Source organism: Sorex araneus, chromosome 1 (genome assembly GCF_027595985.1).
Source record: "Sorex araneus isolate mSorAra2 chromosome 1, mSorAra2.pri, whole genome shotgun sequence".
Lineage (NCBI taxonomy): Eukaryota > Metazoa > Chordata > Mammalia > Eulipotyphla > Soricidae > Sorex > Sorex araneus.
In genome coordinates, this window is record NC_073302.1 from 24,615,939 (window position 1) to 24,638,544 (window position 22,606).

At 48.8% G+C, this 22,606-nt stretch overlaps 1 protein-coding gene across 5 annotated transcripts in view; it reads right to left on the reverse strand.

Annotated features, from left to right (window-relative positions):
- Positions 1 to 22,606, reverse strand: part of PALM2AKAP2 (PALM2 and AKAP2 fusion) — a 525,161-nt gene that overhangs the window by 14,430 nt on the left and 488,125 nt on the right. For 4 of the 5 annotated variants that reach the window (XM_055130281.1, XM_055130274.1, XM_055130296.1 and 1 more), the window contains 2 exons: positions 18,190 to 20,614; positions 30 to 208 (listed from right to left, as the gene is read on the reverse strand). In XM_055130281.1, the coding sequence (XP_054986256.1) occupies positions 30 to 208; positions 18,190 to 20,614 (2,604 nt within the window). The remainder of the gene's footprint in view (positions 1 to 29; positions 209 to 18,189; positions 20,615 to 22,606) is intronic. The other variant, XM_055130289.1, reaches the window with a different exon arrangement.

The window sequence follows — 22,606 nt, forward strand, 5'->3', positions numbered from 1 at the left end:
GGGGAAAGAGGAAAGGAGGAGAAACTTACACTACTATCATCCATTCTCTCGCGCCTTTTAGATTTGTGTGTCTCATAGTCTTCCATGAGGGTCTGCATCAGATTCTTGGGCCGCTGGCATCCGGCAGCCTCTTCGGGCCCTAAGTCAGGCTGCAAGCTGGGAACTTCAGGTGTGGGGGATGGAGGAGGTTTGACTTTCTCTATTTTCCCTGAAACAACAGGAAGAGAACACCCTTTCTAAGCTCGTCTGCGCGTGGCTGTGTTCAGAAAGAAGAGAAAAAAAAAAAAAAGAGAGAGAAAATTGGCAAAAAAAAAAAAAATCCTTTAAAGAAAAATAAACAAAGGAATCTCTGGCAGAGCACCTGGTACCAGAAGGATGTAAGCCATTTTTCTCAGGAGTCTGAGCACGTTACAATGATGTCACCAACCAGTCCAACAAAGACCTCAGGGAAACTGGGACTGAAATATCAACTCCAAGAGGCCTCTCAGGCATGTCACACAGAAGACAGACACAAAGACAGACAGACAGACAGACGGTCGCAGGTTCTGGCGGTTGTGGGGACACGTATTCTATCTCCAAGCACAGAACTGTCCGGGGTGATGGTGCCGTGGCACCTTGGAGGCCCAGAGGGTGGGCCGTGCAGAGAGCTGAGTGCTCGGCCTGACCATCTCCTCGCCAGTCAGCGCCAGCACTGTGGGCTGCCCTGCCCGGACTCTTGTCCTGGACAGCAGATGCGGTCAAACTCCCAATGAGAACGAGCCCTCTCGGTGCCTCTGGTCCTCATGGTCCAGCTTCCCTCGGTACCTTACCTGCTGGAGTCCTGAATGCCTTCTGGGTTTGCGGCCCAAGATGCTTAAGAAGCGAATACTCACAAAGTGAGTGGTGTAGGACGACATTAGGAAATATCTCCTAGGTGTTTTCTGGGAAAAGTTCTGGACACCAGGAACACACCATGTGGTGACTCCAGGAGCTTTCATGAAAACCATCTGCATCCCTTCTGCCGGGGAAACCTACTGGCCCTGACTCCTGGTCCATGAAAAGAGTGGGCTTTACTTTTAATATATATTTGTTGTTGTTGCTTGCCACACAGCCCCAAACACAACCCTGAGAAGCCCTTTGTTGCCATGTCATGATTTATTTTCCAGCTATATCCTCTGTGGAACACACTGTTAGGGTCTGTGAACAAGGACTGTGAAGAAAACACGCAAAATAAATGGGGCCATTCAAGTTCAGAAGCTTGAAAGCGGCCAGAGGAAGTCAGAGACCCATGTGACTCCTTTCGGTTCTCAGCTAAAGACAACTCTTACTCCCCAGCTGCCTGATGGAGCAGGAGTTGGAAAACCCCCGAGAGAAAACTCAGGTCTGAATTCCTGTTTTTTCTCTTAACTAGCTCTGTGGTGATTACAGAGCACCATTTACAGCTCCCACCATAATCTCGGGCTGCTCAGTGAAGTTCTCCAAGATTCAACTTCCTTAGCAATAAGGCAAGAATTTTGGAAGAGCCTATCTTGGCGATAGCTCCCTTCCAACTCAAACACTTTGCTCTCCTGTTAAATACATTTGGCAAGAAGATCAGTTCTTACTGATAACCCAAAAGATCCTATATAGCCATTGAGCCCAATGACTGAAGTCATTTGGAACACACAAAAGATGCTCTGTTTGCAAAACTATTTCCTAAGAACCTTGGTGAAAATTACCCAGATTGGGGCTGGAGTGATAGCACAGTGGGTAGGGCGTTTGCCTTGCACGCGGCCTACCCGGGTTCAATTCCCAGCATCCCATATGGTCCCCTGAGCACCACCAGGAATAATTCCTGAGTGCATGAATCAGGAGTAACCTCTGCGCATCGCTGGGTGCGACCCAAAAACAAACAAAAAAAATTACCTAGATCATTAAAAGGAAAGTAGTCTGACACTGACTAGACATAATTTACTTTAGTCCTCTTGTTCACTGGAAATGGGTTAGTTAATTATTGATAGTACAGATTGCTAATGAAGATGCATATAGACCTATTAACTATATATTTGTCAAGATCCCTCCACAGCTGCTTCAACTATCCATTTTTCTTTCCTTCTACATTGAAATATCTTAAAGCAATCTCAGGCATTTGCACTCCCAAATACTTAGTATAGGCCTGTTGATGTGGACTGATTTTTTAAAAAATGCCTTGGGAAACAATATAGTAGAATGATGAACCTGACGCTCTAGAACCAGCTTGTTTGGGGTTGAGCCCACTATTTGGCAGTCAACTTCCCTGGGCAAATTATTTTCTGGTTTTCTATTTTAGTTTATGTTGAATAGGTAAAATTACAGCAACATCACAAGTAGTATAAAGGCTGAGTTAATATTTATAAAGTTAGTATTTCGAAGAGTACATTCAATGAATCTAGCTACTATGTACTTGAAATCTCAAAAATGGAATGAAAGTCAGCAACTTTATGGGAAGCTGGCATTAAACATTTGTAAAATGTTTTACAACATCGCTTACAAATAAATTACATGATTTACAAATCATCGCTTTGTATTAATTTTACTATTAATTACTTTGTATTAATTACTTTTCCAACTGACTTCTTAAGAATCTAAAGCCTCTTCTCCCGCTTGAACGTCCTATAGACCCTTTCCACACAACAGTAAAGGCCCCCACCTCAGAGTCCTTTGACTACACTTCTGTAAAAGCCTTTTGCCCATGTTCACTGGTCAACATTTACTTAAGGTTCCCTTCTCAGTGAAGCTGTCAAGTCCCCCGTTCCTACCATGCACGAATCCCTCTATTTCACATGGATGTCAACTCCATTTAATCAAGACTACCTCAGTCTGGTCACCCCTGCAGCTCAGCACCAACTATGGTAACTGGTAAAAAAGTTCATGGTTGTTGCGCTGAATTAGTGAGTACACTCTGAAATATGCACACAGCAACGACAGTCTTCAATGTGTGGGTCTGGGGCTGAATTCCCCACACAGAATCCTGTGGAGAGGGTTTAAATGTCTTCACCAAAGCCCAGGAGATAAATGATCTTGGTGGGGAGACCCGCATGCTCAGTGACTCTGCGGTAACACTGGGCACTTTGAGATGGCATCTCACTGACAGGACTCGTGCCCTCTGATCCTCACAAGCACTCTGGGGTGCAGCTGTGGGGGATGGCGTGCCCCACCCTCACCTCACCCCCCTCCACTGTGTGACCCGTAGACCACATAGCTACCGTCTGGATTCCATTAGCTGGTGACAATGATCGGAATCCAAACCCACTGTTGATTATGGCTGAATGACATGGGATGTGGGCTGAGAAGGAAATTTTAAAAGGGCAGCGGGTGATCACGTAACATGAAAGACACGGCTTGCTCAAGGATATTTCAGCAGCACAGATCCCATCCTGGGAGCATGTTCTACCAGTCACAGGCGCTAGGGGTCGCTTGATTATCAGGAAAGAAAGGCTGGCTTAGCTGCTCTGGTGCTGTCGTGGCTTTCCAAGGTGGCTGTAAGGTGCCACACACCAGAACTTTGGCATAAATTGTCACGATTCTCCAGATCAAGTGTGCCCCATCTCTGGACTTCTGGCCATGAGTTCGCCTGGTATCAGGAAAGGTCAGCTTGGTCGGTTTCTCTGCATCCTGTGATCTCCGTCCATCCTGCACCCACAGCTTGGTCCAAACCACGCCCAGGAATTCTGTGAGCACCACTAAGAGCCACTCACACTGTCAAACCATGAGACCTGCTCCACACCCAGGATCTTCCATAGCTGGACCCAGTTCTCAGCCAACAGGCCTCTCAATTAGGATGGCTAACAATATTTTCCCACCAATTCTCTCACACACCTTCACTAGTGGACACACACCATTGCTTGGGTCTTACCAGTGGTCTGGGAAGTTAATATGGCCCCTACCTGTGGCTCTTCAAGTGCTTCGAAGTTCCCTGGCCCTGAGGACATACCCTGTTTGACTCCCCAGATAAGGGACGCTGGTCTCTGGGGTTCACATGAACTGTACCCAGCATGTCTCCAGGACCCCCATCAATTCAATTCCACTTGCCCCATAAAGACTTTCTATGTTGGGGGGCTGGAGCTATAGCACAGCGGGTAGGGCGTTTGTCTTGCAAGTGGCCGACCCGGGTTCAATTCCCAGCATCCCATATGGTCCCCTGAACACCGTCAGGAGTGGTTCCTGAGTGCAGAGGCAGGAGTAACCCCTGTGCATCGCCAGGTGTGACCCAAAAAGCAAAAACAAAAAACAAAACAAAACAAAAAAAACCAACTTTCTATGTTGGGGCTGGAGCGATAGCACAGCGGGTAGTTGTTTGCCCTGCATGCAACCAACCCGGGTTCAATTCCCAGCATCCCATACGGTCCCTTGAGCACCGCTAGGAGTAATTCCTGAGTACCAGGAGTAACCCCTGTGCATCCGCTGGGTGTGACCCAAAAAGCAAAAAAAAAAAAAAAAAAAAAAAAAAACCACCAAAAAAACCCCCTCAAACCTTTCTATGTTGATTCACCCGGAGAAGGACTGACATGAGTGGATGAAGGCTAAGAGTAGCGTCTCTTTTTCAATAATGTTGAAATCTGCTGCCTGGCTTCTCACCAGAACCAAACACCCAGACACTCGCACCGAACAGTCCTCTCAAGGATTTCAGTCTCCATCTCTGGGACCCAAAGGAACGTGGAGCTGTCCGGCGAACCTGGTCTGGCCTTGGCCAAAGGCAGGTACCTGACAGCCACAGGGAAGCTCAACCAACACAACAAACCGTGACCAGAATTCTGAGTAAAGGCTAGAAGCCTTTTCTTCTTGTTGTTTGTTTACTTTGCATACTAATTTTAAAGGTCTTCCATAGCTAGCGGGCTTTGCCAGACAGGAGGATTGGAACGCAGAGCCTGTTGCTAAGATTACGTCCTCGAGCTCTGTAATGGAGTACTCCCTGCTGCAAACTGTCCAAAAGAATCAGTGTTCAAATACATCTGAGAAACAGAGACAAAGAAATTTTTTTTAAAAAGTGTGTGTGTGTGTGTGTGTGGGTGGGTGGGTGGGGGGGAAGGGCAGAGCCATACCACAGTGGGCCAGGCACCTGTCTTGCATGTAACCAACCGTGTTTTGTTCCCTGGCACCCTATACAGTCCCTTGAGCACCACCAAGAGTGATTCCTGAGCTGAGAATCGCTGTTGGTTTTTTTGTTGTTGTTTGGTTGGTTTTTGTTGTTGTTGTTTTGCTTTTGAGGTCACAACTGGCGTTGCACAGGGTTCACGTACTCAGGAATTACTCCTGGCGGTGCTCGGGGGAACCATATGAGATGCTGGGAATCGAACCCGGGTTGGCCGCGTGCAAGGCAAACGCCCTACCCGCTGTGCTATCACTCCAGCCCTGAGAATTGCTGTTTTGACTTCCCCCCTGTATACCCCCCCCATCCCCATCCCCAAAGACATAAATCTCTGGATTCAGCGAGAAAGTACAGGGCCAGGGCTACCCGGGGTTCCTAGGGTTTTCGGGGCCACATGTGGAGAAATGTGGGGGCCTCCGGGGTCACGCCTGGCAAGGGCAGAGAAAGAGGCTGTGAGCTGAGGCATGCAGGCAGCCTCCAGACATGGAACATTCGGAAATGGACTCTCTTCTAAAGCCTCCCTAAAGAATGCAGCCCTGTCAATCCCGATTTTAAGCAGGAAAACACAACCACAATCAACTAGAATTGCCAGAAGCAAATTCAATGGACTCGGGGCTGGAGAGATACAACAGCGGGTAGGGAGCTTCCTCTGCACGTGGCCAGTGGGCCGAGATCCCTGGCACCCCCTATAGGTCACCAGGCACTGCTAGGAATGACACGTAGGCACAGGGCCAGGAGTATGCCCCAAGAGCACTCGCTCTCACGCTCTCTCTTCTTATGAGAGATCCTCTTGCTAACCTCATCTAACGTCAATCAAAGAGCTTCAAATACCATCAAATACCACCTTCACATACCATCACGCTGGGGACACATGAATTTCAAGGGGGCACAATTCGCTCCACAATTGCAACACCACAAACTTCTGGCCCTTGGAACTGCAAGATCGCAACTTTGTGTTGTTTGAAATCACTCTACCTGTGGGGAGCTGTCCCAACAGCTCTAGGAAACCGGTAGAAGAGATAAACCAAGCATGACCTCCCACACACGACACATGTGCACCGGGAACAAGGAGGAGGCAGGTGATGGAGAGGACTATGAATCATAGTCTCACATGGAGATGTTACTGGTGCCCGCTCAAGCAAATCGAGGAGCAACGGGATGACAGTGACAGTGGCTATTAAAGGATCATTCTTTGAACCCCCAGCCTCCCTGCACATGCAAGGCAGGCACCCAGCTTCGGATCATCACTTTCACTTTCGTCTTGATGGCTCATTTGCTTCTACAATAAGGATCACTGTCATCCCGTTGCACACTGATTTGTTCAAGCAGGCACCAGTAACATCTACATTGTGAGACTTGTTGACAATTACTGTTTTTGGTATATCAAATACGCCACAGGGAGCTTGCCAGGCTCTGCCGTTCAGGTGAGATACTCTCAGTAGCTTGCCAGGCTCTCCGAGAGGAGCGGAGGAATTGAGCCTGAATCGGCCGCGTGCACCCTACCCGCTGCATGATCATTCCAAAATATTAAGCGAGCCAGAAGAGTTTTTGTTGATATTTTTTGGGGGGGGGCGGGGGGATGGTGGTGAAGGGGAAACTCCTTGGTGGTGCTTAGGGATTACTCCTGGCTCCGTGCTCAGGGATCACTCCTGATGGTATGGTACTGGGACTCAACTGGGGCCAGCCATATGCAAGGCAGAACAAGTGCCTTACTCCCTGAATTATCCCTCCAGCCGTCTAGAAAAATTCGATATGCCAAAAATAGTAACAACAAGTCTCACAATAGAGACGTTACTGGTGCCCATTAGAGCTAATCGATAAACAACGGGTCAACTGAGCTACAGGGCTTCTTATCTTAAAGAAAAGCAAATAAAGCTGTTAGAAAAAATGAGGTCATGACGTTTGCATATAAGTGGATCTACATGGAAAGTATCATGCTAAGTGAAATGAGTCAGAAAGAGAGAGACAGACATAGAAAGATTGCACTCATCTGTGGAATATAGAATAATAGACTATAAGACGAACACCCAAGAATAGTAGAAATAAGTACCAGGAGGTTGTCACCATGGCTTGGAGGCTGTTCTCTCACTCTGGGCAACTCAGAGAAGGGAACAGCAAGTAAAATGTGGTTGTTGGTCATGTGGGGGAAAGATGATGCGGGCCAAATATAGACTAGAGACTGAACGCAATGGCCACTCAACACCTTTATTGCAAACCACAACACCTAACCAGAGAGAGAGAACAAAAGGGAATTCCCTGCCATAGTGGCAGGGTGGGGTGGGGGGAGACGGGACTGGGAAGGGGGGGTGGGATGTTGGGTTTACTGGTGGTGGAGAATGGGCACTGGTGAAGGGATGGGTTATCAAACTCTGTAAGGGAGAAACATGAGCACAAAAATGTATAAATCTGGAACTGTACCCTCACGTTGACTCACTAATTAAAAATAAACTATAAAAAAAAATTAAAAAAAAAAAAAAGAAATTAAATCAGAAAGGAACAATAAAAAAAAAAAAAAAAAAAAGAAAAGCAAATAAGCCTGCTTGCTTTCCATTCCACGGACCAAGCAAAGAGCAAATCTTAGCAGTTCATGGGCTGCGGCACCCACCCTGGGGAGCAGAGACACTCCCCCAAGGTCTCAGACAAGCAACGCCGTGTTCCTGTGTCTTGTAAGTCCCACGTCTGTCACAGGGACGCTCGGTCCCAGGCTGTGACACTACAAAGCAGAGGCAGGAACAGAGAATTTCCCCTGGCGTGTAAAATGGCAGAACGAGAAAACGTGGGCCTAGAGTTCCTGTTTATTTGTTACAAATAGTCCAGATCCCTTTCTGTGCCAGAAAAAGGAAAGCTATGCCCAGGATACACTTCCGGATTTTCCAAGCTAGCCGGATTTCCCTTCGGCATCTGATGGGCAGGAGAGACTGCCAGTGGGAGGGCGAGAAGATCTGCCATTCCCCGCACCCCAGGGGGACTAGGGCAAGGCTGGCACTCTCGGGGCGGCTGGCACTGAGCCCAAGAGAGAGCCCAGAGCATCTTCCTGCTGGCACCGGGTGGACTCCTAGAAAGGCCAGAGCGTGGATTCCCAAGGTTACGAGAGTACGTTGGTCAGGCTGAGTGGTCTGGGATGCTTCTTCTATCCCAGAGACACTGGCTTCGGAGTCTCGAATCAAAGATCCTTTCTTTCTCCGTGTCTCAAAAGAAAAGAAAAAGGCGCTGCCCACCCGGAGTGAAAACCCAAAGCCAAGCGCACAAGAACGCCCACTGGATGGCATGCCTGGGCACGGGCTCCTTCAAAGGCCTCCTTTCTTCCCGGGGTGGCATGGCAGTGGGGTGGGGTGGCAGCCAAGGGAAGGGACGGCCGGGTCACCAGAGAGAAGTGTGCTCAGGCGTAAGGCTTCAACTTCTCCTGCCGGGCCTGACGGGCTCGTGTGGGCCCCGTGGTGAGTCACACACGCATCCAGCGCCAATCCCTGGCCCTTCGTGCCCCCCTTCGAAGGCACCAGGGTGGGAGAAGATGATGATAGTTAAGACAATCAGTCAAACTCGGAAATAAGAACTCCCCCTGCCTGGCACAACAAATCTGAGAAGCCTTTGAGTGTTTTTACTTCAAGGTAAGCCTTCAAGGTAAGTGTTGGGTGAGTTACTGATATTGGGTCATTTCCTCAGAATGGAAATGAAGATGAGCTCCAGGGGAAAAAAGGGTTTATCCCAGGAAGGCATCATCTGAGACTATGCCAACCCCCTGCCTTCCACAAAGGAAAAGCAAATTAATAATCAGGAGGAATGGAGGGATGGCACTGTGTTAAATAGTTTCTTAAAAAAGAGGAACTTTTTTTAATGTAATACCTATAATTGTATTGTCACCCAATAACCCAATACATCCTATTTTATTTTATTTTTGGCATTTTGGGTCACACCTGGCTCTACACTCAGGAATTACTCCTGGCAGTGCTTGGGGACCCTATGGGATGCCAGAGATCAAACCCAGGTTGGCCAAGTGCAAGGCAAATGCCCTCCCCATGGTACTATCACTCCAGCCCCAACCCAATACATCTGACATTCTGAAATCACAGCTCACTATTGAACTATCCATCTTCTCAGAGGTTGTAAGAGGAACTGTCATTCTATGGAACAAATATGACAAGATCCCCAAATAGGAACAGAAAGCAATTTATCATGTCTGTCCTGCCATTTCTTTCAGGATGACAGTAAATCCTGAAAAGCAATACCTAAGTAATTCCTCTAAGGCTTTGTAGGTCTTTTCTTAAAGCCTAACAGTCAGGAATTTTGCTCTGTGGTTGAACATCTGCCTGGCTGTGTGTGAATCTGGATTTGGTCCCGGGCACTGTAAGAACAACAGCAACAAACATAAAAGAAGCAGTAATAATAACAACAACCACTTTTCTGGGAATTTTTGTTTTGTTTTTTTTTTTGGCTTTGTAGGTCACACCCAATGATGCTCAGGGATTAGTCCTGGCCCTGCACTTAGGAATTATTCCTGGTAGTGCTTGGGGACCATATGGGATGCCAGGTATCAAACCCTGGTTGTGCAAGGCAAAAAAGCCCTACCCACTGTGCTACCACTCTGGCCCGGGAATTTTTTACAGGCATTGTCTTATTAATTTACTAATGAAACTGGGGCTTACTATTTTATTCCCATCTTATTAGAAAGGAAACTGAGAATTACATTGGTCACACAACTAACAGGCTGAAGAATCAGGACTTGAACTTTAGAAACCAGGGAAGTGATTGTCAAATACGGAAGCAGAGAATTTTCCTTGTCACCTTTTTAAATGTCAGATATTAATTTGTATTTGAGCAATGAGAAATAATTAGACTGACTACACCTGCGATGTCAAACATACACATATATTTTTGGCAAACTTTTCAAATTTTCTTTCAAGGTCCATGAGGAATAAAATACCTTTATATCAGGACAACGAGATAGTACAAGGGTTAAGGCACTTGCTTTGTAAGTGGCAGATTCTGGTTTGAATTCCTGGCATTGTACATTATCTCATGAGCACCACCAGGAGTGATCCCTGAGCCAGGAGTAAGCCCTGAGAACCACTGGGTGCATGTTCAAATCAAAACAAAAGACTTAACAAAAAAAACCTACCAAACAAAAACAAACCTAACCTTCATATGAAAGTATATTTGGTGGTGTACCAATGGTCTCAGAAGGACACTTCCCCTGGCAGCTGCCCTGGTCCTCCCCCTTGTAAGCAGCAGCTTATTCACAAAGATCAAATAGATCTGAAATGCCAATCTCTCGAGGGAAGTACAGCAAGTCACCCTGGGAAGGCAGGACACGGTCATATCCTGCCCTCAACGCCAGAAGTCAAAGCGGACTTCCTGTTCTCAGGCCTGGCTTTGATTAGATCGCATTTCGTAACAGGCAGTGAGCACGGGGGATCTTGAGAGAAGTGGGCTCTTTGATCCATCTTCTCTTCCTTAGCTCCACATGGCTTTTTTCTCTGCATGTTGTCTTTTGAAAGCCATGCTCCTCACTAGGCACGCAAGGAGCAACTCTGCAGGGGTCAAGGGCAGGCATCCGGGTTGTTCTATGTGGGTTTCTGCAAGGCACGAATACGGCATAAGACACCTGCCTAGAGCAGAAGACCCAGTGACCACATTCTTTCTGGGAATCAACTTTTAGAAAGGGCTCAGAGCAACTGGGCTAGACGGCTGAGACGGATTATATGGTGCGAGCATCTCTAACATCTGCCCGCATCTATGGACATCAAGAGAGATGTGGCCTGCTGTCATCTGGAGCATTGGAGACAAGTTCTGAAATCACTAGGGGGCAATTTGGGTAAGTAAGATAATGTTGTCTTATTATGGCCTCTGGGAGCCAACTTAGGTGCCCAGACACTTCCAGCAAAGGATTTCAGAGCAACAGCAGCTCCCAACAGCAGAAGCACAAAGGTGCCAAGAAGATGGCAGGCCCTGGTGTGAGACAAGGAGTGGAGTGGGAACTCAATCCTAGCTAACTGTAAATACCAGGTAACTGTTCCTAAAGGGTAGACAGCAACGAAGGATGCAAAAAGACTGGAGTCAAGGGAGACTGGATTTGAGCTTGGCTTTACTATTTCCTAGCTGACTGCAGGGTAAGTTACTTATTCTCTTAGAACTACAATACGGACCCTCTGAATAAGTCTACAACCTCTTATGCACAATCCCTGCCCCACCCCCCAAAAACCCCAAATCCAAAACCTCAAAACAAAGCCTCTTCATCGTTTACTTGGCAGCAAAATCTAATATAAATGTTTGCAAGGCTCTTATACTTTAACCCATTTAATGCTAACCCTTTCTCAGCTTTATAGTATAATCGGTAACAGGCACTAATCTCAGACCCCACTGGGTGCGATAAAATAGGATGTTTAGCAAAGCATGTCAAAGCTTTTCTAAATATATACATTTTATGGCCTTTGTAAAATCAGAAAAATTCTGGATGTATCTGCCCTCAGGGTTTGAATAACTTGTATTATATCTTAGAAGGCTGCTGAAAAGGTGTGCCTAAATAGCTGTAACTAGTGTGTGTAACCAACTCCAACACATTTTGGAGTCAGTAAATTGTGGCTGCCATGACTAAATGTGTGTCACTGGGGAATGTTTGGAAAAGATCATAGGAGACAACAGTTAACTTCAGTACCGTCACACAGTCAGCTACGTTCCTGCAAAGTGCATAACCAGGTGTTCTTTGTAGGCAAGGGGGGTACTGTATGGTCCAAAGGAAGCCCCTCTCTTACCTGGGCCTTGGAGGAAATCCTCCATCAGCTGATGACTCAAGACTCCTACTGAGAGCAATAGCGTCTCAAATTGAGAGTCAGTCTCATTTAGTTCTAATGTAGTTGGAATATGCTACACCAAGCTTTGCAACTAGAACATTAGACTAGCATAAATATTTTCCCTATCTACAACTTTTTCTTTGGTGACATCTGCAAATAATGTGGGAAAAAAAATATTCTGTCAATAATCTTTATAATAATGTAAGATCCTGTCCTTGTGCCAATCTTTATCCAAACCAAAAACAGTTATTTTCTTATTCTAAGAAACAAACTTATTCTAAGATGGAGAACTATCACATTCTTCAGCATATCCTAAGACATACAGACGTTCCAGGTTTACAGGACCCGGCAACGCCTTCTCTTTTACCACTGTCCCTAATGGACCATCTCAGTAGGCAAATTACCGGACAAGGAGGATTAAATCAACATCTGGGCTGTTTTTTTAAAAGGAAGAAATGGTAAACTACTTTGAAAGGAAACTAAATCCATCATCACCTAACTAGCTGGGTTCCTCTGTCATGTTTAGAAGTGAAAGCAGGATATCTAATAATAGACACAGGCACTAAAACGAGAACTCTCCATTGACACTTGTGATAGGAAAAGACATCTGAGGAGCTCTAAATTATAACTTGAGTAAAATGTTTGCGCTTCCCTCCCACATGTTTTATGACAGTGTGTGGGCTACACTGTCAAATCAGGCTGGTGCATCCGCCGAAGCACTTCATCTCTTTCCTCAGGAAGGCCAGCAACGCGTGTCACGCTTGGAGGCTGGCCTCTCCCCCTCACACAGGTGGCCAAGATGGCAGCTCCCTCACTGGAAGGGCTCCGTCAAGCTGGTAGAACAGATTCATCACAGCGGGAAGACTTTTGAGTCCATCAATTCACGGACAAAGGCAGGACAGTTAGTCCGGAAACGTGTGGAAACAATTATCCCTTGGAAGACTCTTACAGGGCTTCCCACTGACCCACAGAATGAAATCCGGATTCTGAGACCTCTAAAGTGATTTAGGGAGCTCCCCACTATCTGGCTCCAAATCAACTTGGTTTGGTTTGGAATCTCTTCCTTTCAGTGGCCCTGGCCCGAGACACCTGACGTCCTCCTATTCCTCAGGGCCTCCACAGGTGCTCTCGCTTCTCCCGGGAACAGTCACCCCCACCCTCTGAGCAGAACTTCTATTCCTGGAGTTCTAAGCTGAGTCGCTCAGGTCACAGCCAAGATTTTTTCCTCATGCTCCCAGTGTGGAGGTTTTCCTTGCTGTGGGCTCCCACCGGTCTCCCTGCTTCTCTGTCAGGAAATCGCCCCCTTTGATATTTCTCATTTCAGTTTCCTAGGACCAGAGCAATTCCTGACTCGTGCCCTTCTCTCTGAAGAAACGCCAAGCAAACCTTATTGAAGTGGACCTGCACCTTTAAAAAAAAAAATCCCAATAGGAATCAACAAGAGGGGCTGGAGTGATAGTATAGCAGGTAGGCACTTGCCTTGCCCTTGGCCAAGGTGGGTTCAATCTCTGGCATCCCATATGGTTCCCTGAGCCCATCAGGCATAATTCCTAGCGGAGAGCCAGAAGTAATCCCTGAGCACTGCCAGCTGTGGCCCTCAAACATACAAATTCAAACAAACAAACAGAAAGAATCAAAAGAGGGCCAGAAAGATAGCACAGTGGGTACAGCGCTTGCCTTTGACCTAGATTTGATCCAGTACTCCATATGGTACCTGAACTATACCAGAAGTGATCCCTGAGTACAGAGTGAGGAGTAAGCCCTGAACACTAGAGGGTATGGACTTCCCCCAAAGATAAAAATTTCAGATAACTTTTTCTAATAATTATAGCACTGTCATCCCATTGTTCATCAATTTGCTCGAGCGGGCACCAGTAATGTCTCGATTGTGAGACTCGTTCTTACTGTTTTTGGCATATCAAATACACCACAGGTAGCTTGCCAGGCTCTGCCGTGTGGGCGGGATACTCTTGGTAGCTTGCCGGGCTCTCCGAGAGGGACGGAGGAATCCAACCCGGGTCGACCACATGCAAGGCAAATGCCCTACCCTCTGTCTTGAAAACAATGCAATCCCTTTCCAACAGAAACTCTATCATCCGCCTCCATTTTCAAATAGCAGGGAAACCACGTACCATTTCAACACCCAGAAAGTGGAAGAGGTCTGGGTAACTTTCAATGGGAAGAATAGATTTCTCTTTCCTTATTGCACCCTTACTCTCAGTGGACTTTATCTGCCTTTGGGCTTCATGATTCCAGCATGACTTCAACCAGAGGAGAAGCTGGTTATGTACTGCATCACCAAACATCCATCTGAGTCATGGAGTGAACCAGCTGAGTCTCTTCTCCTGCAATGAACTGGGAAGGGGCAGGAGGGCTGCTGTCACCTCTCTATCCTCAAACCACAGCCGGAGTCAGGCCACTCTGACCCCGGTCATGAATTGTCTCGTCTGGCTGCTCAGAACCATGTTTGTCAGCCTCCTTCTCGACACTCTGGGAAGCTGGTTGACTGAGCAATACTCCAAACATTTCCAGGCATGGAGAGAAGACAAATTGCCTTGTGCATTCAGTTTCATTTCATTCATATTGTAAATTCTGGGAAACCCTGCCACTTACTTCGGAATGCTCTAGACATGAACAAGATGCAATAAGGTCCCCATACATCATCATGAATGTGCGAAATCTGATAGACAACCAGACTGGGGCCGTGCATAAAGCACAAAGCTGTACTGAAGTCTTAAGTTAAGAGGGGTGGAGGAAGAGATTGGTATTCACGTACAGGAAGTGCAGGGGATATCAGACCTGGGCTGCTACATTAGAGGTGGGTGGTAGGGGGCAAACATCAGAACCCTGATTCACGGAGAAGTCTGACACACCCCAGGAGGACACGGAACTAGTGGAAAGGTGTTTTGTTTGTTTCTTTCTTTTTGGATTTTTGCGTCACACCCAGGATGCTCAGGGTTACTCCTGGCTCTGTGCTCAAGAATTACTCCTGGTGGTGCTCGGGGGACCAAATGGGATGCATGCTGGGGATCAAACCCAGGTCGGCCATGTGCAAGGTAAATGCCCTACCCATTGTACTATAGCTCTGGCCCAGGGGAACAGTGTTGAAATGCTTTTATGTTAAAGAACTATTCATATGCGAGAAAATGGTGGTGAGGGTACAATATGGTCCAATTAAGAAGTAGAGTGAATAAAGGAAAACAAAACAATTTCCAATGAGCCATGCACCATAGAGAAAATTCTAGAATGAAATGATATCCAGGGAGGGCTCTGTAGTAGAGGCAACAAGAGCTGTTCGAACCGTTAACACCTGCCTTCAGGACACCTGTAAAAGCTTTCTTCCTAAGACTGGTGCCACAGATGCGGGCCCGAGAGACTCAGTCTCCTGTGAAACAGGTTCCCCAGACTGAACAGAACTGAAGAGTTTTGTTTGTTTGTTTAGGAAACCACACAACATGCCCAACTGCATCTCTGTGCCAAGACAAGTATTTAAAGCAAATGTTTACTTTAAATGGGGCAAAGCCATGCTGTCACTGTTAAACACGGAAAATCAAAACAACCTTGAAAATCTTCCTTGCTTCAAATATTCAGCCGGTCATTGCCCCGTGACCTGGGAGGAATTAAAACCCTATCAGGAAAGACACTGTGCTCTTCCTCTCCCTCCTCCCTGCCCTTTCCTTCCTGAACAATTTGGTCCGAAAGCCACTGGGTGGGGTTGTACAAGATGGTGACTGTAAGAGGAGGCGTGGGCCAGGGAGAGCAGCCAAGGGACCCACAGAGCCCCAGGGCGGGGAGGAGGGGGAGTTCAGTGACCCAGCACAGGACTCTGGAGCCTCCATTGGTAAGGACAGTGTTGGTGAAGCGGCCAGAAAGCAACGTGGGAGCCCAGGTTGGTGAGGAACCCAGAAGGTTAAGAGGGCGGAGCAAATCTATCTACTGAGGATATACCTGTCGTTAATAAAGTCACAGGACCAGGAATGTGGCTCAGTGGTAGAGCATTTGTCTTGCGTATGCGAGGCCCCGGGTTCAAGTCCCTGCCACCACAAAACACATCAGAGAGAGAGAGATAAGGGAAAGGAGAAAATAAATCCAGAGTGAAATCATGATTTTTAAGACAGGGAGGTCTATTAGATAGACAGACAGACAGACAGGTGTGTGTGTGTGTGTGTGTGTGTGTGTGTGTGTGTGTGTGTGTGTGTGTGTGTATTTCTAATCCTGACAATTGGCAGTGCCCAAGAATCCAAGAGTGGTGAGCAAAACAACTACCCAGCTCTCGGTTTCCAAATATCATTTTCTTTTCCTGTCTTGGGGTGCTAGCAGTGCTCAGGGAATACTCCTGGCTCTGCACTCAGGTCCGCTACGTGCAAGAAAAATGCCCTAGTCACTGCGCTGTATCTCTCCAGCCCCTCTCCTTATCTTTTTTCTACTGAAACTCATGCTCTTTGTAGATAGGATTGATTTCAGAGTTAGGGACATATACGGTGAGAATGGCTCTGCTCCTGGAGCCGGAAAGCGAGGAGGTACTCAACGAACAATGGGGACATATCAACAGGACACTGAAGTTAACTTCAGAGGGCCCCTGTGAGCTCTGGGTGAACAAACTGAGGGTAGGAACAGTAACAGCAGGGCTAAGAAATAGGATAGCAGTTAGGGCACATGCCGGGGCACATGCCCAACCCAGGCTTGATTCCTGGCACCTCACTGTCTCCTGAGCATCATCGGATGTGGTCTTGGAGACCCTTAACACTATCAAGTAGCCCAAGTACCCACCCACCCCCAACATACTCACACACACACACACACACACACACACACACACACACACACACACACACGCATAGCAAGATCTGGGTAGCTTGATACCCTCAGCCTCTGCACTGAGTCGACACCTGTCACTGGTGTCCTCCGCTAGTGTCCCAATACTAAGAGAGTGTCTGGGGGAGAAAATTCAAAGGGCTGGAGTACAGGATTTGCACTCGGGAACTCCTGGTTGATCCCTGGCACCACTGAGCACTGCCCTATTCCCCCCAGGGACCAAGCTAGCAGGGAGCAGGATGTGGGATGATTTCCCAGTTTTGGGAAATCAAAAGCGAAACCTCACACCTCACAGAAATGGAATTCTAACCCACGAAATACAGACCTCTATGAGACTACAGTGACCTAAACAACGGCCAGATGAGAAGTTGAGTGAGCACACACAACTCAAGTACTGCCTCATGAAATATTAGTGAGAACAGAAAAAGCAGTATTACCCACAGAGAATTCAGAAATTCCCTCAACTAAGTAAAGAAAATCAGCATCATGTGACACTAACATCCCTTCTTCTGTGGGGCTCCTACAAAGATGCACCCACTATCTGCAATCACAGTCATGGGGGAAGTGGGACCGTAGTTTTGAGCTGCTCTTCTCCAGGGAACGAATGTGTAAACTGCTTGTGGTTATCGCAGCCAAAGGGAAAATAAAAACGACTTGTCACACCATAACCTGCAATGACAGTCACAGTAATTACGGCTATAATTAATGTCAGGCATTTATACACCAATGCTCAAGAAAGGGACACTAGCGAGGCAAGTGGAGGGGATTAGAGACTGGACACAAGGACAGTCATCCTCCCCACGGGGTCATGGGACAAGACTAGATGACAACACGCCTGACTCTTAGGCGATTGCTTTGCGGAGACTCAGAGGAAGACGATCCCAGTGATACACAAGATGGACAAAAATCACATTCTCGCCATCAAGCTAACACCACCCAGGACGGGATCCAGCACTCGGCACAGATTAGCGGAGCATCACTCCTAGACGGGACCCGACTGAACAGCAGACGCGGAGGGCCAAGTGACTGACCCGCACACAATCCACACATGGAGCCATCTGACACCACACAGAGTGCCCTCCGTGGACAATAATCACATTCTCTCCACCAACCTAACACCACCGAGGAAGGGATCCAGCACTCAGCACGGGATCAGTAGAGCATCACTCCGAGACGGGACCCGACTGAACCACAGACACGGAGGGCCAAGCGACTGACCCCCGCACAATCCACGCGTGGAACCACTCTCCCGGCACCACAGCCCAGAGGATAACCATTCTCCCTCCGATGCCAAGACACGAGCAGGGGGGGCAGAAAAAAGGAGCTCCAGGCATGGGCAAACACCAGGCAGGCTCCGATTCTTCCTATCCCCGATCACTGCTGGCCATCCTCATGCCAGCGTCTCCCAGCTCCGGAGAGAGCAGGCGCACCCCCCCCACCCCCCCAACACTGTGTCCACTGGACCCCGCGCAGAGCCGGAGCGTGGGTGTCCTCACTCACCTGGGGCTGTTTTGTAGCAGGAGGTCCGGGAGGGCAGGGAGAGGGCGTTCTTCGCCCTGCTGCTGCTCTGGGTGCTCTGCAGGACCTGCCTCTGCTTCTTGAGCTCCTCTTCCCTTTCCTGCGCCGCGCGGATCTCTTCCTCGATCATGGACAAAGTCCGCTGCTTCCTCGACCTCAGCTTGAAAGGCCCGACCATCACGTCGGACTCCTGGGTGGCCAGGAGCGAGGCGGTGCTCCGGAGCTCGGCGGCCTCCGAGTACTTGCTGAAATAGCCCCCCTCGGGCCGGGTCTCCTCCATATCGATGGGGCCGCTGGGCGGGACGCTGGGCAGAGGCTGGGACAGTCGCCTTTCCCGGGGCGCCCTGTCCTCGGCGGGCTTGATCTTTGGTAGGACGTCCCTTTTCTCCTGGACCGGAGAGGACACCTGAGGGGGCTGGAACACGCCCTGAGGCTTCCCTGAGCTGGCGGCCCCCGTTTCCTCCCGGCTGACTTCCTGCGGCTGCCCTCCGCCCCCGTGGGTCTGGACCCGATCGGCCCGATCGGCTTGCTCAGCGATAGCCTGCTGGATGGCACTCTGCACCAGGAGCCCCGCCTGATACTCCAAGGGGTCGTCCACGGACGGGGAGTCTCCCAGGGTGGAAGAGGGGGAGGAGAAGCCGTGATCGCTGAAGGACTTGGAGACGCCTTCCCCTCGGCCCTCGGAGGGGTTGTCGGTCTGGGGAGTCTGGGGCAGAGAAAAATCGGCCAGGGAGTTCTCCTGCAGGGCGTTGGTGGTCTCGTTGGAGGCGCCGCTGTCGCTGATGTTGTCCATGCTGAAATCGTTGGACAGGGTCTCCAGGACCGTGGTGTCTTGGGACCTCACCGACAACTCCTCCAAGCCGGAGTCCAGCTCCTCTGGGGTCAAAGAGACGTTGACCGACTTGGAGAACTGATCCAGAAGGCCCGGGTCCTCGTCCTTGACCACGGTGAGGACCGCTCGGGCGCTCGTGAACTCTCCGTCCTCGGCCCAGGGCTTGGAGAGGGGTCTGACGGGCTCGTGGGCGGGCGCCTCCTTCCCCGGCAGAGCAGGGCTGCCCTGGCCTCCCCCCGCAGGCTTGCTCTCCGGGCCACCGCTGGCTTTCTGCCCCTTGCCTGCCGACGCGGCACTGTCATCTGGAGGCCCCCCCAGAGAAGCGGGTCTGGAGAGGGTCAGCGGCTTGTCGGAGTTGAGGGGCCGGTAGAAGGGCTTGATGGAGAAGAGCCTGGGGGTGCTCTGGCCCTTGGCCACGGCTGGCCGGGAACTCTCCATCTGCTGGAACTGCTTGCGGGCGGCAGAGAAATCAATCTGCTCGGTGACAATGTCCTTGGCGTTCTCAGCCGTGAGCGCGGGGGCTGCAGGCTGCTGCTGCTGCTGTAACTGTTGCTGCTGTTGTTGTAACTGTTGCTGCTGCTGCAACTGCTGCTGCTGTAACTGCTGCTGCTGCAGCTGCTGCTGCAAAAGCAGCTGCTCCTGCTGCGCCCGCTTCTCCTTGCGCTCCTTGTACTTCTTGTGCGACTCCAGGTGCTCCTCGTCCAGCTGCTCCTCCAGGGTCTTCTCCTGCGGTGGGTTCCACCACTTGGCGGCGATGCCGGGGTTCTTCTTCATGGCCTGGCTCCGGATGAGCTCCCGCCTCTCCTTCTCCAGCTCCAGCATCTCCTCGGACGGCCTCACCTTCCGCACGCAGTACTGGTCCTTGCTGCTCTCGTCGTCCTCGAAGAGCTTCGAGGGCTTCTTGTCCTCGTGGAAGGCGCGCAGCTCGAACTTGGCTTCCTTCTTCAGCGTGGTGAGCGTGAACTCCCCGTCCCGGGAGGAGCCCCGGGAGCTGGTGGAGGAGCTGGGGCTCACGGGGGGCTGCAGGCTGTCCCCCAGCAGATCCCGGGGGTGCGCAGGGGAGTGGCCGTTCTCTCTTCCCCCCTCGGCCATGGCGTCAGGGTCGCTTGGACAGAGCTCAATGTGGGGTGGGACGGGTCGGCCGGTGGGTCTCGTGGTGGGATCTGGGGGCGTGGCCGAGGGAGGGGTGGGGCTGAGGCTGTCCCCCAGGACCGTGGCTCCCGGCTCGGGGGAGGATGTGCCGTTGTAAGTTCCGTCCAGGACAGAATCACAGCAGTTGGCCTCTAGCACCTCGTCTAGATAGCGAATCTCTCTGGCCACGTCGTTATCCAGAGACTCATGGTGATCCGAAAGGAGGCCATTGTGGGGGGGCGAGTAGAAGGGGGCGGCGTGGTCCAAGGGATGTGGGCTGGAGGCGATTCCAGGAACACTCTTACATTCTGCCACAGAGACCTCAATTTCCATGTTTTTGTGATCCGGGGGATGAGAGCTGGCAGCGGGCTCCAGGAAGTGGGCACTACAGTTCTCTCTCTCGTTCTTCAGCCAGAGATCATCCTCGGAAAGCTGGGGAGGCTTCTAGAATAAAAGGAAAACGAAGGGTTAGATGCCAGATCTTCCTGCCATACGCAAGTCGAGAAGCTGCCAACACATAATTCACTGGAATGAAAATGGAAGCAACAATGATGCAATTCGAGTAAACGCAAATTTCTCTTTTTAAAAAATCCTTCATGTGGGGCTGAAGTGATAGCACACTTGCACGCGGCCGACCCGGGTTCAAATCCCAGCATCCCATATGGTCCCCTGAGCACCGCCAGGGGTGATTCCTGAGTGCATGAGCCAAGAGTGACCCCTGTGCATTGCTGGGTGTGACTCAAAAAGAAAAAACATAATAATAATAATAATAAAAATAAAAATAAATCCTTCACGTATGCATGCTGCATAAACTTTTCTCTTTTCAATTAGGCACCATGATGTACAAACTGCTTCATAAAGGGTCAGAGATAGTACAGTGGGTCGGGTGCTTGCTTTTGCAAGCAGATGACCCGGGTTCGATCCCTAACACCCCATATAGCACCCCCCCAGCATCCCACCACCAGGAGTGATCTCTGGGCTCAAGGCCAGCCATGGGCCCTGAGCACCCCTGGGCTTGGTGCCCAAACAAACAAATTAAAACAGTGTGGATACTCAAGTTTCAAACCTACAATGTCCAAACTCTACATCCACCCCTAGTGCCAGTGCTCTCCACCAATGTCTCACGTTCATGTTCATGTCTTTCACACCTTCCCTATTGCCTTGGCATGTCCCTCTCTCCCTCCCCTTCCCCCTCCCTCCCTCCTTCTCATTATAGTGCAAAAATTTCTTGATTTTATAGGTTTTAATTTTGTTTAACAGGGTATCCAGGGAAATTCCAATAAATGCTAGTATTGGATTTTTAGAATTCAATACTTTTACATTTGAAATTACATTACGCTCAAATCATCCTAAATCATTGCTCAAGTATCTTCTAAACTGGAAGGGATTATATAGCAACTGTACCAGTCTTCCATCGTATTTAAGAAATGTAAGAAGACTGTATCGCAAGTGGCAAAAAAAAAAAAAAAAAAGCAGGACCACTGCATGAAAAAATACTGAAAATATTATGAGTCTCTTGCCAGATATAATGCAATTATTTTGGAGACAGGACTTTTTGGGAGGGAAATTTTCCAAAAGTGAATACTGGTCAACAGTAGATCCCTTCAATGGCTTTTAAAAGCTGCAGTGTTTTCTACTATGGCTGTGATTGACCATGTGCATCGCAAATACCATGACCAAAGGCACAAACTTCCCTCTCTGTGTTTCCAATTTTGACTTAAAAAAGAAAAAAATCTTGCTTCTCGTGGAATTTGGGTGACTTTGAAAGGTTAGTGGTTAATAGTACCTCTCCTCTGGTTCCTAAAATGTTTGATGTTATTACCCCCGTTTTGTGATTAAGTAAGAAAACCACATCTTTCATGTTTTTTAAATCTATCCTATTTTTGTCAGTCATCAATTTCATGTGATTCTGTCACACGACATTCTATGAAATTCTGATGGTGATCTCCTCAAGCCCCACCCCCAAAATCCAACTGTCTTGCTCAGTTCCGATAATGTGGCAGTGAATTGTGAGTTTGATTGAGCTCCTCTCAAGGACTGTACAAACTCTTTGGCTAGCTTTGTCTCCCTTATCTGGTGTGTGCCTCGCATTACTGACAGAGCATGAAAGCGAAGTTGCAATTTGGTATGATTATCATTTATATATGTTTTAAGCTATTTTCAAAGCTCTGATGATTCTGGGAGGATTCATTTTGAGGAAAATGAACAAAAATGGCTTTGCTCATAAATGGAATTCATTCCTACATCCTATGCACTCTGCAATGCTGTCAGAGCACAGAACAACCCTCACCCGTTTAACTCATGAACTACAAGTTTATCCATGAACTAGGGGCTTCCTTCACTCTTCTTTTTCCACATACCCCTTCAGACTTAATAAATAATGAGTAACAATAATGCATATTCCTTTAATTCCCTCTTCGTCATGGCCATCCCTCA